Raw genomic sequence first — 20,805 nt, 5'->3', positions numbered from 1 at the left:
ATAAGGTCCACTACAAAAAATGGTAAAAAGGGAAGTGTGTCAAAATTTAAAGGACGGACCGAAATAGTTAATTGTGTCAAAATTTAAAGGACTGAGGTAGTACTAAATACCAATAGAATTTGATAGATAGTCTTTCTCAATCCAACTGTGTCTGCCATATTGGCTTAAGTTGACTTAGGCTTTGAGTTTTAAAAAATATAAGCACGCACTAAAACAAATTTGTTCTTTTATAGGAAAATGATCAATACAAAAATCATTTCAATATAAAATTCAGACCAAATTCAGACCATGAGATTTTTCAATCTAATGGTCAATAATTAAAGAAAAACAAGGTGGGTCATTATAAAGAAGTTTTAGGTCATATTATAAAATTTGGGTTTGAGGTCATGTTAAGATCATTTTATGTCATCCTTATTATAATGCAATAAAAATAAGCTTACGATGACATAAAAGTGACCTCTGTATGCTTGGTTCTGTATTTTTGTATTAAGAATGAGTTTTACATAGATCAAAACTCTTCTTTTATATATTGATTTTATGGGGTGTGTTATATTGCTAACTCACCCCTAAATTGCTAACTACAATTAAATGATAGGCATTAGATTTTTAAATTAAAGGTGAAGATCATTTAACCCCTTGAGTATTAATATCATGCACAACAAATATCAATAGGGGTATTAATGTCAATTAACTACAAAATTAGTTATAACTAACTTTTAAAAGAAATCCCAAAAAACTTTAAATTCATATAACACATATCAAATTAAAGATAATTTTATAAGGATTCCAACGATATCCTACATGCATCCAACGTCAAAATTTGAAATTTTTTTTGAAATTTTGAAATTTTTTCGTACAACAGAAATGTCAACATACTATATAAAATATGTTAATATAATACATGTAGAATGTCAATATAAGCAATGAGTTAACATTCTTAAAGCATTGTGTTGACATTCTCAAAACATTGTGTTGATATTTTCGAAACACTATATTGACATTTTCATCCAAAACCCTAATTTGGAGTTTTTTTTTTATCTTTTTCGATTTAATTAATAAAAATAAAAAATTACACGTGGCAAATTGTAGACTACACGTTTTCTTAAATCCTATGACCTTAAATTAGTTGTAGTTATCAATTAAATGATGAGTTGGCAATTGATCACTCCCCTTGATTTTATAATAAAATTTGAAAGTGAATGAGACCTTTAATTGTATAAAATAAATGACATAATTATTCATAATTTGAAAAAAAAACTTAGAGAATATTTTGATTTAAATGACATTTATTTCTCGTTATTATTACTTAATTTATATTTCGAGTTATGGTATGGACTATGGAAGATTGTACCCTATAATAATCTGCTTGATTTGGAGTTTACCTAATTGAATTCGATACAAATTACTGCTCATATAGAAATTTCTTGATTTTGTCATGCTTATCCATGATTGATAGATAGGAGTATGATTTTGTTCAATCAATCGTGCGAGAATTGCTTTCCTAGACCCATACAGAAAATAGGAATCAAGGTTTTCAGTGCTCACTGTCTACACTTGTATCTATACACAGATGAACTTGAATGAATTTGCTTCAACTTGACTAGAAATCTGAATTGGGTTGGTTATGTTTTTCTCTCGGCTATATGTTTAATCTCGAATCGATATGCATTAGAGTGGCACAGTGGCGGATGCGCACACAGGAACAAGTGGGCACAACTGGACCCCTAAAATCTTTCAGTTTAATGCTATATTGGTACCTCAATTGACAATTATCGTTTGTAGCCTTGTTGAAAGAGTCTCAATTTTGTTCAAACACAGACCCAAGTTCGAACCCTCATAACGTAAAAATTTGTAAGAGCATCAATAGCGGACTAGCCGACGCCCTAGCCACCGGCGTGTGGCTAGGCGCTCGGCTAATCCGCTATTGCGTTAGGCTAGCCCGACGGACGAAAAACCAACACCCTAGATCGCTAGAGCATGAACTAACCGGCTAGCTGATCGCTGGCCGCCTATTGCGCGACGAGTGATCGGCTAGCAGAATTTTTTAATTTTTTTTATTTATACTCTATATTTACAATTAAATGCACTTCATTTTTTAAATATTTGATAAACAACAACAATTAAAATGAATTAATCGAATTTGTCAATTTATTTGTTGGGCTAGTCTATTGCTAGCCTATTGCTAGGTTTTTGTTTGGTTAACCTATTATTATGCTGTGGGAAGGACATGATGATATTGCAGGAGGAGTTTTGGCTGGGCTATTACTAGTCTATCCCTATCGTGGATGCTCTAAATACATTTTTGATAAACTTTATTGGCCTTAATCACCGCTATTGCACGATACACACTGTTCTTTTCCATTTGATATTAGTATTATATGTTCATTGCTATTTAATTTTACTATTTACTTCTTTGTTTTCAGTGATCCATTAACTAACACTCGCTCTTTTCAATTTATTTTGCCATGTATTATTTAAATCGAATTCGGATACGTATGGGACCGCAAACCCTACTTGGATTAATGTATACCTACGGTAGACCGTGTGTCATCTTATGGAACGGCCGGTCTGGTGACTTGGATTATGGCCACAGTCCATGTCATGGATATGCAGATATGGTTGACATCTATGGAAAATTGGCTGCACAACCGTGATTTTGAATGAGGAAATATTTTGGTGTGTCGAGCCTTTCTTAAGCAAAAACCCCGATGGTTACTTGATGATGACATGATAAATATTTTGATAACTATGTTTCAGGCATAAGTCCATTGAGTATTTTATAGTACTAGCCCTGCATGTGCTTTCCTTATGTGCAGGTTGAGCGGCGACGAACTTTGGGTGGTGTTGAGTCGAACCTGAAAGTCTTGTTGGTTTTTATTTAGGACTTCGAGGGTCGTCATGTCTTCACACATGACGTCACTCTTTCTCTTAAAAGCTTCCGCTAAGATAATACTATTTTTCACAACTATTTTTTGAACACAATTTACTCTTGGATTATTAATTATGATAACTGTCGACTTTGGATTTAAATGTTAAGCTACTCTGACTTTTCCTCTGTTATTCGGATATTAAACATTTTGGGTCAAACTCTTTATCGAAACCCTAGAAAATTCCATTTTCTTAAAGTCTTATTAGTTGCGACCAACCGCATTTATTAAGCCTATAAAGGGCGGTCGTGACAATAAATCTAAACTATCAATGATGAATTGAAGAAGCTCCATGATATATAAGCTTAAAATTCAATCAAAATTGAACGACTCCTGAATATAAGTATAAACTACTCCCTCCATCCCATTAAATATGCAATATTTGCTTTTCGGCACGAGATTTTATGTAGGGTTGTTTTGTGAGTTAATGAATAGAGAGTAAAGTAAGAGAGAAGAAAAAGTAGAGGGAACATTGTTTCCATTTTTAGAACGTTTCATTTTTAATGGGACAAACCAAAAAGGAAAACGTTTCATTTCTAATGGGACAAAGAGAGTATTTCTCTAACTGAAGATCTTAGAAGTTAAGTATCGAAAAGTTCGATACCCAACTTGAGAGGGAGTGTTAGAATGGAGAAATAAATTAAGAGAAATCAAAGAATCCATGCAAGAATCAATTGAAAAATCATACTGATATCATCCATAATTAGAGTTGAATAAGGAAGGAAAAGATCAAGAATTTAATGTATTTGATTATATTTATATGTAGCATAGAATAATAAACCATTGTAGCATTCGAGTAATACACATGTATTGTCTCTACGATGATTTCATTTTTATGTTGTTTTCTGCAATGTTTAGATGGCTTTCCCGAGAGCATGAAACAGAACATGAAACAGAACGTAGATGGTTTTCACAACATGTTTCACAAATAACATTAAAAACAAACAGTAGCTTTTGGATCAACATGAATACCTTTTCGACACTGTTATTTGCAAACTTATCAAATTTTCTGTCTTAGAAAAATAATAGGCTAGTTTTCGTCATTTGGATTTGATCACTTTTCACACTATTTAGTTGAATATTTATATAAGAAGATGTTTTTTAGCAGGGATTGGAGCATTAGGTTTGAAGGCTGCTTAATGAAGGCATGAAGAGGAAAATATGCAAGAAAGAGGGCAAAATGACAAGAAATGGAAGAGAGTGAAGGAAAAAGGCAAAGAGGGCCCAAACTGCCCTAGATGTTGGACAAGTCAGCTTAAACCATGGGAAAATGATTGAAACCACTTCTACACACTTTCAATGACAGATCTCACTTGCTACACACACCCATATCAGCCCTTGGAGAATAAAAAAGAAGGAGAAATATCTTTTATGTATTAAAAATACTTTAACTTATCAACAACCACTTATCACTTTAGCTTTAGTTTAGTTTAGTTTAGGTAATTCTCTCTTTAGAAAACTTTTCTCTCTTCCTTAAGAAGGGAGATTTCAAACTCAAGGCTGCTAAGATCTTTGTTCACCATGAGTTAAAGTAGTACTCCCTCTGTCCCATTTAAGATGACTCATTTCGTTTTTCGCATGTGTTAAAAAATCATAATAAATAGTTAAAGTAGAGGAAAAGTAAAGTAAGAGAGAGAATAATGGAAATGCAAGAATAGAGAATATTAATGGGAAAGAATATAAGTGCAATTAGTGACATATGTCCGACCCCATGGGAAAGAAAGGAGAATATTTTAGACTAATGGAAGTGCGGTTAGTGACATATGTACCGACCCCATGCTTGAGTGTCCACAATAGAGTGGCACAACCACGATTTCGCCAAGGCACAACTACAAAATTCATCCACAGCCACAAAATTTTGTCCAGCCCAATAGTGCCCACTCCACGGTCACAAATCACATTATTTTATCAATTGTTGGTACTCCCTCCGTCCCACAAAAGATGTCACATTTTCCTTTTTAGTTTGTCCCACAAAAGATGTCACATTTCTATTTTTGGTAAAAGTTCTCTCTCACATTAATATAAAAATTATATTTTCTCTCTCCATTTAACACACAAAACAAAACCTCTTAAAATCCTGTGCCATCCCACAAGTGTGACATCTTTTGTGGGACGAAGGGAGTATATTTTTATTGGATTAGAATAAAAATTATCCGACTAAAATAATTAGAAAAAAAACATAATTTATTTAAAAAAAAATAAAAACCAAATCTTCGTTGTATTATGATACGCTCGGATTTTGCACTATTTTAGGACCCTTATTTGGTCTGTTTTTAGTGTCTAAACCATGATTCATGTCTATTTTTCGTATATTTTATCTATTTTGGTATTTTGACATGTTTTGTGAGAATTGTGCATATTTGAGCTAAAAAGATAGAAAAAAGTCGAAGATGGAATTCTGGCGCATTCAAAGAAGCCCAGCGGCCCGCTGCGTGTGTCGCAGCGACCGCTGGACCACAACGACCGCTGCGTTTGAAGCGGTCCGCCCCGGAAAGTTGTGCTGAAAAGTCTGAAGACGCCCAGCGACTGCTGGGACGCGTGCAGCGACCGCTCGAGAAGATCCCGTAGCCACTGGACTAATTTGCAGCGACCGCTACCCAAATCCACAGAGGCTTCGGACAATCCACAGCGACCGCCGGCCAAGGTGCAGCGGTCTGCTGCGAGAAGGCGGTTTACGAATTTAATTAGATTTCTCCAGATTTTACCAAGATTAGCCCACCTTTTCCTTTCCTCCATAGGATTTGACTTACTCCCTATGATACCCCCTTAAACCTCTTCATTCAAAACAACACACTCCTTACTTTACAATTTTAGAGCGAAAATATTTGAGAGTTCATCACTGTGCAAGAGGTTGAAGACGAAGTCAAGTGAAGATCAAGGCTACAGGATTCTACCTTTGGGTTTTATCACTTTAGTTCTTATTACCTTCAAACTATGTTTTTAGATTATTCTACCATGTGTAACTAAATTCATATGATTCTAGGGATGTGTTAGTAACATACTTTTGGTTTATACAATTCCGTTTTCTATTTAATATCCATTTTGTTTACACTTCATTTCCTCCTTAAGTTGTTCCTTAATACTGTTTGAGTGACACATTCGATGTTGATTTGCTATAACTTGCTACATAATCGTGGGAGGAGGTTGGCGAGTTAGATCTACTTAATAGACACTACAATTAGCTTCCCTTAAAACGGTACTGTTAATTGTGAGTGAGGACTTTTCAAGGGTCTTAGGAGCTTCTAGGAGTTACGTATCTAGGATTGACAACCCTAGTGTTAGTAATCTACGCTTGTACTGCATGGGCAGAACTTATGTGACTCGTCCTATCGAAGTATAGACCGTGCTAGGGTATTATAGGAGGAATTTGTATAACCATAGTTGTGAACGCACATCCCTGGAATTCTCTTATCTCATTTATTCAATCTTTAGTTTGTGCTACATTCATTTGTTTTCTACTATCAATTTAATTGTTTTCACAAAATTCTATGGTTCTCCAAATAGTAAAAGAGGCTTAGTAGAAGATAGCCAATTGGTGATCTTATTCCCCGTGTTCAACAATCCGGTACTGAACTTTTAGCTATACTAGATCTATCCTGTATACTTGCAGGTATTTTTAGTGCTAATAAATAGTGCATCAAGTTTTTGGCGCCGTTGCCGGGGAATAATTTGACTTTGTGATTGATATCTTCCAAAGGACGATTTTACTACTTTGGATTTCACTGCTTTCTTTTTATTTTTCTTTTTCTTTTTAATTTAATGGACCTCTTCACAGGAATGAAGAGTCCATACCCTGAAGAGCAGTTGGGCGGAATACTACAACCCCGATCAAGGGGGATCATATTATGACCCAGACTGCTCTAATGTCTCATATGACGCACAAGATCCTTATATAGAAGATAATGTAGAAATTTGTGTAGGAATGAAGGAGCAAACCTCCTCCAAATGGGAAGAAATATTGGAAGTGATCATCATCGAGATCGAGGAAAAAAAGAAAGTGACAGACCAATGGTTGCTCAATCTGAAAAGGAACACAAGTCTATTGGAGAAAGGGCTGACAACCTTAACCGTGCAAGTGGGGGAGTTGGAGCTCCACATGGGGGCATTAGCTACGGCAATAGGGAGCAGGCACATGCCAGGAATGCTGGGGTTTGGTGCCCCTTGCACAGCGGAAGATTTGTACAAAACAAATAAATCAGATACGGATCTATTTGACCGATTATGCGGTTAATCAATTCACATGTTAAATAGATAATTGCATGCTATAACGCAAATAATTCATGCTCAAAGAAAGTAAATCCTAAAACATGAATTCTACGGTTTAGAGTTACCGATTTATTCTCCAAAGAATCGTCGATTGCTCGCGCCTTCTCCACGATGATCTTCAATACTAGACCACGAATCTTCTCTCTGGTTCCCGAACTGTATCTCGATATCAGGGTGGGTTGGTCTTATCAAAATACTAGGACTCGAATAAAGAAGACAGAAGAAATCCTTCTCCAATTAGGAGAGAAATTCGAACTCCTCTAGGTAGAGGGAGACGAAAAATAAGGGTAATAATAATGAATGATTTTCTGTCTCCTTTATTCTCCTATTTATATTAAGTTCCTTTTGGGCCCAGACGGGGATCTATGGAAGGTTTTGGATATGGGCTCCCCCAATTAGCTTTTTACTAATTAAATTGAACCCACAATTTAATATAAGTTATAATTGGAATATTACGAGCAGCCACTACAGAAGTAATATTGAACTCTCCCCATCCAAATTCGAAATTACAAGTAATCCGGGTTTCCGTTGTTTATTATTTATTTCCCGCGCTTAAGATATAAATGTCCATTAATTAATTAATGTCTGCTACGGACTTAATTAATTAATATCTTATTAATTCCAAGAGTGGACTTAGCAAGAAACATTTATTTATTATTCATAGAGCGATAAAACTCCAACTGGCCAGTTTTCCGAATAATAAAACCTTGTTCGAGCTCCTCTTGAGGACATTATCAAACGAGACTCAACTCGCGCACGTTTCAACATAATAGCAATCCTAGCACCGCTAGATATTAATCACCACTACCCAATATATCGGGATTATTGGGTTGCGAAAAACCCGCACCATTTGATAAGTCAAAGTAGTGCATAATCAATACCGTATGCTCAATACTAACATATGTAGATTAAGAAATAATATTTTATCAAGACCTAGTCTTTCAGTAGATAGCATAAAGACACGTCTTGCTGTTAGATCCGTTCAGTGCTATACCACACCAATGTCATCTTATTTCAGTAAGGCTTAGAAATATGCGGACTGACATTGCAACCTTTCACGATAGGTAGCCAAAGCCTATCTAGGTTGTGAAATTCTTCTTTTTCTTTTGCAAAGCATTGCATAGATCTGACCGTGTTACCTTAAAGTGGACGACGCCCACAACCGGTCTACTAAGCAAAAGACTTAGACTTTGTTTACTTCTTATGCATTTAAATGTTTATAAAACATCTTATAAATGCACAAGCAAATACAATGTAATAATATACTGATTCTATTCGTGCGAAACTGCTCGAATAATACTGAATCGGGTTAAAAGTGGATTATAGAGTTTTACGTATACAAGCAAGATTCTATTCGAGCGAAACTTGCTCGAAACATGCTTTTCAGTATACCAAACCTAACAATCTCCCACTTATACTCAAAACATGCTTTCGAGTATACCCACTGCCAAAAACTCTCCCACTTATACACAAAGCAGGTATTGATACTAGATATATCGAACTACCATTCATTTCACAAGGTGAAAGAAAAATCTGCTTGGTTGTTCTCTGATAATATCTTTTTCACCATAATGTCTTTGCTGCGTACTTGATCTTTAATTAATTTCATCCCCATATGTGATTGCTTAGCTTAATAAACTCGTGTGTCCCTTGAGTTAGCCTTCACTAGAGTAATTTAAAATAATACTCATAGGCATACTCAAACTTACGATTAAAGCTATTAGGAAGATATTCCTAAATTAAACACATATTCAGAGGATGACTTACTCGATCACTGATTAGTCATAAAACTAAGACAGTGTAACCCCAAGGACATTACATGAATGACTGGTAAACTAGAATATAGTTACTAGTCTTTCTCAAGCACTAGGGTATATTCATTACCTCAATCAAAATCCTTTGCCATGGTTAATATGATATATACTTGCAATGCATAAGCACAACTAATATCAAACTTAGTACACATTATAGCATATATGAGACATCTATCTCCAACACTAGTCTCATTATTCTTAATCTCACTAAGCGTCAAACGACACTTGACTAGAGACAAGACAATTCCATCTTGAGAGGTATAAACCTTTTCATGGAATTTCTAATGCTTAAATGTTCCAAGCAATGTGTAGATATAGGATTCCTAAGAGAATCTCAACATTCTTTCTAGCATCTTAAAAGGACTTAGATGCTAAGAATGTAATTAGTTTCTCTTAAATCATTTATCTTAAACTGGGTAGACAACCAGTTTCCTACGCTAGATGTCAATCTTAGTTGTTTGCAACTTTTGTAGATTTCATCATCGTAGAGTACCAATAATACCACATTTAATGCACTTTCAACTTCCTAGTGCTTACAGCACTGCAATGGGCAAAAGTCAAATTCCAGACATTTGACAATTTTGATAAAACACATATACTCTGATTTAGATGCTTGCCTAAGACCACGAAGGTCTTTATAAGCTTCCAATCATGCGTTTCTTGCCCTTAATTACATATCCATTAGAATGTTCTAGTAGATGATTTCCTCAAGACTTCTATTTATAGAAGGCTGTCTTGACAATCATAATACATACATTCTAATTTATGTAAGTTCTAATAGACAATAGGATCAAATAAATCCTGGCACAACGATAGCGAGAAGATAATTCTCTTTGGGCATAACCCATTGTCATTGTCTAGCCTTTTGAGATCCATATTTACACTTGCAAATATACTAGCTCCCACTGACTGACACAACCTATAGGTAGTTTTGCAAGTCTTGTAAAACATGTTGTCTATCTTAGATTGTAGTTTGAAATCTATCACCTTTTCAAGGATGAATATCCAAATGAACCAATACTACATTGTAGTTAAAGGGATTATGTTCAAGTTGATCTAAGACTGAGTCTTACGACACTCTTAGACCCATGAACTTGTTGTGTTCCAGTGGAACGCTCCCACTACGATATGATTCTTACAATCTTAGGTACTGAAGTTGATTTTATTAGTGCAAAAGTTTCTAATGGTATGACTTCTTGGTAATGTGGAAAATCCGATATCTCTCTCTTTATTTTGAGAGTTATCACGCTGTTAGGCTTGTAGTTCATCTCTAGATCTTCATACAAGAATTATATCTTTGAAGATTACAGAACTTATAACCTTACATCATTTGGGAAAAACCTTAAAACATGCCTCAGTACTCAACTCCAATTTCTTGGACACTTTTCCAACATGTGTTGGAACAACATTACACCTTGAGATGTGCTAGACTAGAGACGCTCTAGTCCACAACTCGTGTTTTGTAGAAGGTACTGATGTTGGTAGTTTCTTTAATGTTTATCCCATCAATGATAAGATTTTAATGAGTACAACTCATCACTTAATCAAACTTGTCTTAGAAAGACTTAGATTCCTTCTTACATAACTATCCCATTCATTAGATGAATGCTTGGATTCGTTAATGGAGATTAGACTCCCACTACTGATCATAACCCTTTGCTCGTCTCCTTATGGTGTAAACCATTGAGACTTGCTAGTCTTTCTATGTTGCACTTCTATAAGTATTCTGAATCTCTTGAAAAATCAAATGATTCTAACTCATAGTGCATCAAATAGACTTTCTCAACTCTCAAGCTATTTAACGAAATGTTAAAATCTTGATAGTCTAGATCAGTTCGAACAATTTCTAAGTATTTTCTTGGCCTTAAGGCTAAGAGCCATAAATACTTTATCATTCAATGATTAAGAAGTTGATGTGTTGTTGAATACTCAACCTTGTCGCACTTATATTATTTTAATACTATGATGCCTTAAGCATCAACCATAAAACAATAGTTGAGCATTAATAGCTCCCACTGCAACAAAAACCTAACTGGATCAAGATCTCTTACTTAGAAGTTGCATTGTCATGTAAGTCATTGTCCTTCTATAAAATAGGTCAATCCAACTCACAAAGCATCTTTTCTCGCTTTAAACAAACTTTGATGACAATTCAGGCTCTCCCATTTCCACATCTAGTCTTTTGTTCAAATGAACTAGGACTTAAAAAATGTAGCCTTTATGAATTTGTCATCTATCATGTTACTTTGCTCTAACAGTAACATAACGACTATTATTCTGAAGATTTTCTACTTTTCAGTTAAACCTTCTTGTAGTCATTTCTTGTTACTTTAGGCGATGACTTGTGTCAGAAACTATTTGAGTGATCAAAAGATCCTCAAAACATTCTGTCACTCTAGGATATTCCAATCGAATCATCTTGACAGATTCTATTGATATCCATCTTTCATCGTCATTAACCAAGACTTGTCGAGCTACTTAAAGGAAAATAGCTTGACCTTATTCCTCAAAGAGCTTGTCAAGTACATGCATAATGCATTCTCGAACATTCTTCGTGGAATTATGTCGAGGAAATGGAGGACATGAATCATTGAGTATAAACTCCAAGCTTTCAGCGATGAGAATCTTATCCATTTTCGTTTCCGGTCTACATAATTTAGGCATTCGAGTTTTCTTTCTTTAAGGATCGCAGACAAATATTAAATGACATAATGAAGATTTGGCAAATAAACTTATTATCACATACTCATGCTCAATACATAATCACAAATAACCACAAAACAATTATGTATCTTACAACAACAAAATTAATAAATTGTATCCTCCTTTGGAGGTTAATACGCATTAAAATTTTGACAATTTTACTGGTCACAACACCGACGCATTAAATTGTATCCTCCTTTGGAGGTTAATACGCCTAATGTTGCCTAAGCAGGACCATCAGATTTAGCATTACAGAATTTTATTTCTACAACACACTCCCATAACAATGTTCATGTGCTGACAACAAAACCAAGCTATCTCATAAATTCTGATTGAACCCTGAAACTCGCAGTTCCTTAGGATTATTGTCCCCACTCTGCAGGTGGCAATAATATTGGGAACCACTTTCTAGTTCATTCTATATTATTAGAAAATCAGCTTCACAAAATTTGGCAGCTTCACCAACCGATGGAGACCGTATACAACGCACTTGTTGTAATCATCACTTAGATATTTTGTATGGTTTTTGCATAATTATCACATAAGCAGATAAAGCAGATAATCCACTTAAAATAGATAAACACCAAATAAACAGATAAATCTATTTAATGCATGACATTTTAAACACTCAGGATAATTAAGGACAATTATTTAATCTAATCAAGGGAGAATCAATTAAATAATTAAGTTTTATCTTGGATAATGTTTATCCAATTCATTTAGGATTTATCAAGATAGTATGTACTATATAAACCCATTTAGGATTATTCTAGATTTTATTTCAATAAAATCATATCCTACAATTCAAGATAACGTTGATCTATGATTATCATTATTTAAATCGTACTAGGATATTACCAGATAGAAACAATTCCACCATTATCCATAAGATAAAAATAAAATCCTATCAACCAAGATTTATACAAATCTAATTCTATTTAGAATAGACATCCAGAATATATCAAACATTTCTTAGGATTTCTTAGATAAATAAATTTATCTAAATCCAATTAAATAAGGATTTCTTATATATCATCTTTATCCTAATCTATCTAGGATATAAATCCAAAGGATAAGGATAAATTGGATTAATACTTATTTTAATCCATCTAAGATTTGTCTTAATAGAATTAAATCTATTCAAATCTATAGGATAAAATAAATTAATATAAATGTTTATCCTAATTCATCTAGGATTTATCTTGGAATAAATCCATACAAATCCATAGAATAAGATAATATTATATTATTATTATTCAAATCTATCCAAGATTTATCTAGGAATAAATCTATATAAATCTATAAGATGAGAATAAAATATTATATTATCACTATCCAAATCCATCTAGAATTTATCTATGAATAAATTCATATAAACTCATAGGATAAGAATAAAATAATATTATCATTATTTAAATCCAACTAGGATTCGTCTAAGATGAATCCACATTAATCCATAGGATATAAATAAAATTAGATTGTCATTATCCAAATTTAACTAGGATTCATCTAGGAATTAAATCCCTACAAATCCATAAAATAAGGATAAAATCTATTTAATCCATGATTTAATTCATAAATTAAATCTCATATAATATATAAAATCCACAAAAGATATATTCAAATCTTATTTCCAAATTAATTTAGAATTATTTCCAAAATTGAATCCAAGGATTTGAAATCCTAATCAAATTTGGAAAGCGAACTTTGACCGAACCTTGCATGGCTCGGCTGGACTCTCACTGAATCCATGGCCGCTGCCACGTTTCTGGCCAGATCGCATTCGCCTCTCGAGTCCGGGAACTTCCCACAAAGGGCTCCCACTCGAATCGCGACCCGCTGCTGTTCTGCGTCGCGCTGCTGCGTCATCATTGGTGCTGTGACGTCTCCGGCGCTGCTGCTGCGTCGTCACTTGTGTGACGTCGTCTACGCAGCTGCTGCTGCCCCAACACGAAACTGCTGCTGCGTCATCACCGTTGCTGCCAGCGACCCGTCGAGACAGCCCAGCCTGACAGCTTGGGCAGCCTGAAGTCCGGTCGCCGCCGCTGTCACAAACGGACTGTCGCTGCTGTTCGTGCTGTTTCTGCGTCGCAGCCACTGCTCCGCCGCTGATTCTCCGCGGCTGACCTGGCGCCCCTGCTGTATCATCGCTGCATCGCAGCGAACACGCTCCGTTCCGACCCGTCATATATTGAGTTCGGAATTTCAATTTACGTAATCAATACTTAGAGCAATGACTACATGTTTGGGAATTGTTTCAACCGTCCAAGAAAAGTCAAAACCACAAAAAACGGCGCACTCTTTTAATCGTTAGACTTTCTCAAACATTGCATACTAGAAATTGAATTAAACAAACAGTGTCGTTCTTCGTTTCAAAATCAAATAAAACGACAAACACGTCCATGCAATTATCACCGACGGAGAAACCCATGCATTCAAGCAATTCATATAACATGAAATTAATCCACATAATCAGAGCCAAAAATTGGCTCTGATACCAATTGTTGGAGTTTGGTGCCCCTTGCACAGCGGAAGACTTGTACAAAACAAATAAATCAGATACGGATCTATTTGACCGATTATGCGATTAATCAATTCACATGTTAAACAGATAATTGCATGCTAGAACGCAAATAATTCATGATCAAAGAAAGTAAATCCTAAAACATGAATTCTATGGTTTAGAGTTACCGATTTGATTCTCCAAAGAATCGTCGATTGCTCGCGCCTTCTCCACGATGATCTTCAATACTAGACCACGGATCTTCTCTCTGGTTCCCGAACTGTATCTCGATATCAGGATGGGCTGGTCTTATCAAAATACTAGGACTCGAATAAAGAAGACAGAAGAAATCCTTCTCCAATTAGGAGAGAAATTCGAACTCCTCTAGGTAGAGGGAGACGAAAAATATGGGTAATAATAATGAATGATTTATGTCTCCTTTATTCTCCTATTTATATTAAGTTCCTTTTGGGCCCAGACAGAGATCTATGGAAGGTTTTGGATATGGGCTCCCCCAATTAGCTTTTTACTAATTAAATTGAACCCACAATTTAATATAAGTTATAATTGGAATATTACGAGCAGCCACTACAGAAGTAATATTGAACTCTCCCCATCCAAATCCGAAATTACAAGTAATTCGGGTTTCCGTTGTTTATTATTTATTTTCCGCGCTTAAGATATAAATGTCCATTAATTAATTAATGTAAGGACTTAATTAATTAATATCTTATTAATTCCAAGAGTAGACTTAGCAAGAAACATTTATTTATTATTCATAGAGCGATAAAACTCCAACTGGCCAGTTTTCGAATAATAAAACCTTGTTCGAGCTCTTCTTGAGGACATGATTCTATTCGTGCGAAACTGCTCGAATAATACCGAATTGGGTTAAAAGTGGATTATAGAGTTTTACGTATACAAGCAAGATTCTATTCGAGCGAAACTTGCTCGAAACATGCTTTTCAGTATACCAAACCTAACAAGGAACGCTTCCGAGTCTACCAGAGATCAATCCTAAAGTAAAGTGCCATGCTGTGCAACTTCGAAGTGGGACCACATATCAACCTCCGGAAGCTTCGGATCTAGGAAGGGGGATAAAGGAGAAAGAAAAGGGGCCAATCAACCTGAGGCCGGCCGCTGATCAGCTGCCAGCGACCGCTGCACCACCTCACAGCGGCTCGCTAGAAATCCTTCAGACCGCTGGATCAGATCTGGACAGTAAGACCGACACATCGCCAGCGACCGCTGCACCACTTCGTAGTGGTCCACTACCCGAGACTCAATCCGCTGACCCAGTATTCCCGTCATCCCATATCCCCAGAGATTGAAGAGCAAAAAGTTGGATGCCCAATTCAACAAGTTTTTGGAGGCAATAAGCAAAGTCCACATTAACATTCCATTGGTGGAAGCACTGCAACAGATGCCGAACTATGCTAAATTCTTGAAGGATGTGGTGGCTAAGAAAAGAAAGTGGGGGAAGTACGAGACTGTGAACCTTACGAAAAACTGCAGTGCTATACTGCAGAAAGTGCTACCAACCAAGCACAAGGATCCAGGGAGTTTTACTTTATCTTGTGTTTTGGGGAACAATGTAGAAGGTAAGGCATTATGTGATTTGAGAGCAAGTATTAATTTAATGCCTTTATCTTTTTACAGGAAGCTCGATATTGATAATCTCCGCCCCACTTTGATCACCCTACAGATGGCAGATAGAATAACAACAACACCAAGGGGGATCGTCGAGGATGTTTTGGTAAGAGTTGGTGAATTCATTTTTCCCACTGATTTTGTAGTGTTGGACATACAGGAAGACAAGAAGGTGCCCTTGATACTAGGAAGACCATTCTTAGCAACTGGAGGGGCCATGATAGATGTTCAAAATGGGGAGCTGACGTTGCGGCTACATGACGAAAGCATCACCTTCAACATTTATAACGGCCTGAAGTTTCATGGAAAGGAAGGAGCAGAGGGCTATCAAGAGTGCAATATCATCCAAGTAGTCACGGATTGCGTGGGAGAAGTGGAAGTCACCTATCATCGGAATCAGGATACTTTAGAATCGTGTCTAGTGAATACTTTCACGCCTTCTACTGATTCTTCTTCATGTGACACTAATGTGTGTGCTATGGTTGCAGAGCTTGAGGTACTTCCCGAAAGGATCCCTCTGTTTGGGAATACATTCTTGCCCTTGCGAACTCCCGAGGAAGAGGAGGAGATGAAGAAGGCTATAGGGAAACTACGAGGACCGCCTAAGGTGGAATTGAAACCGCTCCCCGAACATCTCAGGTACGCATTTGTAAGGCCAGATAGCACTTACCATGTTGTTGTGTCCGCTGCCTTGAGTAATGAGAAATGTGATAAGCTGCTATGTGTTTTGAACAAGTATAGGTCTGCCATAGGATGGTCCATTAGCGATTTAAAAGGGATTAGCCCAACCACATGCATGCATAGGATCCTTCTTGAGGAAGGGCATAGACCCCGTGTGCAAAACCAACGTAGGCTTAATCCAATCATGCAAGATGTAGTGAGAAAAGAAGTAATTAAAATGTTAGATGCAGGAATTATCTATGCTATATCAGACAGTGAATGGTTAGTCCTATGCAGGTAGTAGCTAAGAAGGGGGGGATGACTGTTGTGCCCGGAAAGGATGGTGAGATGATTGCCACGAGAGTAGCCACAGGTTGGAGAGTTTGCATTGATTATAGGATGTTAAATGTAGCCACTAGGAAAGATCATTTTCCCTTGCCATTTATTGACCAAATGCTTGATAGATTAGGGGGATACGATTATTACTGTTTCCTAGATGGTTATTCTGGTTAAAATCAAATAGCGAACGCTCCTGAAGATCAACATAAGTCTGCCTTTACTTGCCCATATGGGATATATGCTTATAGGAAGATGTTTTTTGGTCTTTGTAATGCTCCTGCTACTTTCCAGAGATGCATGATGGCAATTTTTCATGACTTGATTGAAAGGGTAATGGAAGTCTTTATGGACGATTTCTCTGTGTTTGGCAAAACTTATGATCACTGTCTTGAAAATTTTGCTATGGTTTTACAAAGATGTGTCGAGACTAACCTTGTTCTTAATTGGGAGAAATGTCATTTCATGGTAAAAGAAGGTATTGTTCTGGGACACAAAGTATCATTTGCAGGGATAGAAGTTGATCGAGCCAAGATTGCAGCCATTGAGAGATTGCCACCCCCGTCCAGCGAAAAGGCCGTGAGAAGATTCTTGGGACACACAGGGTTCTATAGAAGATTTATCAAGGACTTCTCGAAAATCTCAAAGCCTCTTTGTAAATTACTTGAAAAAGATGTGAAATTTAATTTAACGTCTGATTGTTTGCAGGCATATGAGGAGTTGAAGAAGGCCTTAGTGAGCGCACCTATCCTCATTACCCCAGATTGGAGCCAACCATTTGAGATCATATGTGATGCAAGCGATGTAGCTGTTGGGTTCGCTTTGGGGCAGAAGATGGATAAGATTTTTAGGGTCATTTACTATGCTAGTAGAACCCTCGATTCTGCACAAGCAAATTATACGACCACAGAAGGGAGATGCTTGCTATAGTTTATTCTTTTGACAAGTTTAGGGCTTATCTCGTTGGAACAAAGACTATAGTTTACACTGACCATCCAGCTATTCGTCACTTGTTCGCAAAGAAGGAGGCAAAGCCAAGGCTAATCCGCTTGATCTTACTACTCCAAGAATTTGATGTAGAGATTAGGGACAGAAAAGGATACGAGAATGTAGTAGCAGATCATTTGTCCCGGTTAGAGCACCCGGTAGAAGGAGAAGATTTATCACGAGAAATCAATGAGGACTTCCCCGACGAGCATTTGTTCTATACTCAAAGAAAGAAGTTTTATAAAGAAGTTTGTCCAATACATACGCGAGAAGCTCGATAAAAGCCTAATACCAAAATCCTATTCTATTACATTAGATTTGAGACATGCTACCCTCGACAACCGTTCCATAATTGAGGTATATTTTGGCAAGGAAATTTGGTAGGTTGACGAGAGACCATCACTGACTCTTGCCAAGAGTTGTTCCTACAATAGAAACTGGAAGGGGTAAGATAAGTAAAATAGTAATAAAAATCTTTAATAGATTTGATAGAAGATCAAACCCAAATCCGGATTCCAGAATGGAGTAAAAGATAAGTAGAAGATAAGAGACCATCACTGACTCTTGTGCATGCACAGCGGCGGCAGCAATGCATTCGGAGGAGAAGGCGACGGTGGATGGGGCTGCGCGAGGCGACAGCAGCCTCCGTGGTGGCGGCTGACCTGAACGAGAAGGAGATCTGGAGATGACGGCGGTAGTGGTGGCTGCGCGCTCGCTGCGGAGACGGCGGCGGTGTGGAGTAGGCAGAGAGGGAGAGAAGAGAGGAGAGAGAGAGAGGGAGAAGCCTCCGCCGGCGACGGCGGCGGACTGCAGTGCTGGAAGTGACGGCGGCGGATGTGAGATGAAGAGGGAGTCGTTCCATTTTGTGGAGTGATTTAGGGATTTAGTGATGAAGGAGGAAAGGGAAAGCCTTTTTATATGGGTCTCTTTTATTTATTTGTCTTGGCCCTTGAAGTAATAAAATAGGGAATAAGTTGGTTGTAGTGAAATGATCCCAGAAACTCTTCCGTAAACTTATTTAATAGCTCTTAACGAAAGGGTTTTAGTTTTTTTTTTGAAAAAAAAGGCCTATGTTGAGTACAACTAAACTTTTATGCATATTAATTAAATAAGTATAGTTTCTCTTAGTGAAAATCTAGCTTAAATACGTGAACTGGACATATGCCAAATTATTATGATGTGGAATTTAATAGAAGGAACATATGGTGTTAGGTGCATTCTCAAATTTCTACATTTTTTTAAAAATTTAAGAGCCCGATTTATTTTTTTTTTTTCAAAAAAAAAAGGGGGGGAGAACTCGCGAGGAGTGTAACACCGAGAAGCAAGGATTTAACGCCTAAAAATCTCGGGAAGCGTACGAGGTGAACTTTTCTATCCTACATACTAATGTGGATAAAAATAAAGTTATTTTCAAATGATTTTGAAAACTCGAACTTATGTTCGTCGCTCATTTTCAAATGATGTTGTCTTGCCATAAATGTTTTGTATGATGCCTATCTGTTGTTTACTTTGGCGTGAGGCCAAGTGATTTGTGAATCGAATTCGGGTCCAAGTGAGGGTGGTGTCCCTACTTGGACTAGTGTACACAGGAGACCTATGGCCAGAGGGCAGGTCTGGTGACCGAGGAAGGTGGCCACCTTCCCGGCACAAAAATGTTGATGTAACCGTGAGAGAACACCATCTCTACGGCACAAGATGATCAGATATGGCTAAGTACAGGAAAAGGGCCCAATGGGAATATTTTTAGTACGCTCGGATTTTTAAATAAAACCTCGAGTGTTACTGTGATAATTGCTTGACAATAATTTTTCAAATGTATATGTGTATATTTCGGCAATGTGTTCACTGAGTACTTTTTGTACTCAGCCCTGCATGTATTTCTAAATGTGCAGGTTGAGCGGTGGCGGGGTGAAGTGAGTGCTGTTGATCCACCAAGAATAAACTCTCGGAGGTTCATGTCTCCATACATGGAACCGAGTTCTTTTGCTTCCGCGGTGCCTTTTTAAAGGCAACGTTTCTTTTATCTAAGACTCTGATATATTCTATTTTGTTTAAAGACCTCTTTAATTTGAATATGTACGAACAATCGCTCGAGTCTGCATGATCGTGCGTATCTTGTGTTAAATACTGTTTCCTGCATTTCAGCTTTAATATTAAAGTATCGTTTGGCTTTTATTCTTCTCATTTCCCCCACTTCTTTCCCCCTCTTCTTCTATCCCCCCTAGTCACGGTACCCCGAGCTAGATTATCCTTAATCAGCTACGGTCGTGACAATATCACCCTCAAGCAAATGGGCAGACCGAGCTTGCCAATAGGGAGATTAAATATGTCTTACAGAAAACAATGAGTACTAATAGGAAAGATTGAGCATTCCGTTTGGATGATATGTTGTGGGCATATCGCACTGTCTACAAGACTCCTATAGGTATGTTGCCTTACCAATTAGTCTTTGGGAAGTCATGTCATTTGCCTTTTGAGATGAAGTACAGGTCTTATTGGGCGATTAAGAAATTGAATCATGATTTCCACAAGGCTGGCGAGGAAAGACGTCTCTTCCTAAATGAGATGGAAGCATACGATAGCTCGTCCACCTACAAGGAAAGGATGAAAGTGTACCATGACCGGATGATCAGTCCGCGAGAGCTCACTTTGGGGGATGTTATTTTGTTACACAATTCACGCCTCTCACTTTGGGGCAAGTTGAAGTCCAAGTGGACCGGCCGTTACATGATCAAGAAGATTTATGACAGTTGAATTGTTGGGCCCAGATGGTAAGCTGTTCCAAGCAAATGGCACCGTGTGAAGAAATACTATAGTACGGACAAGGTGTTGGAGGAGGAAGTTGACTTGGAAGAACCCCGAAAGGACTAAAATAGGAAGAAGTAGAGCCAACGACTTTAAAACAAAGGCGCTTGTTGGGAGGCAACCCAACAATGTTTTTGACAAATTTTGATTAAGT

General features: G+C 37.1%; 1 protein-coding gene across 1 annotated transcript; it reads left to right on the top strand.

Moving 5' to 3' along the window:
- The first annotated feature begins 20,231 nt into the window (after positions 1-20,231).
- On the top strand, positions 20,232-20,600 carry LOC125189693. The gene has a single exon (XM_048086944.1). It carries the CDS (start codon positions 20,232-20,234, stop codon positions 20,598-20,600), a length of 369 nt encoding a protein of 122 aa, XP_047942901.1.
- Positions 20,601-20,805: the final 205 nt, after the last annotated feature.

Source organism: Salvia hispanica, chromosome 5 (assembly GCF_023119035.1).
Source record: "Salvia hispanica cultivar TCC Black 2014 chromosome 5, UniMelb_Shisp_WGS_1.0, whole genome shotgun sequence".
Taxonomy (NCBI): Eukaryota; Viridiplantae; Streptophyta; class Magnoliopsida; order Lamiales; family Lamiaceae; genus Salvia; species Salvia hispanica.
Note: the sequence above shows the minus strand (reverse complement) of the source record. Positions and strands in the feature narration are given on the sequence as shown.

Excerpts from the sequence above, each read along its gene's own strand:
- LOC125189693 (XM_048086944.1), top strand. The coding sequence starts at position 20,232 with ATGTTGTGGGCATATCGCACTGTCTACAAGACTCCTATAGGTATGTTG.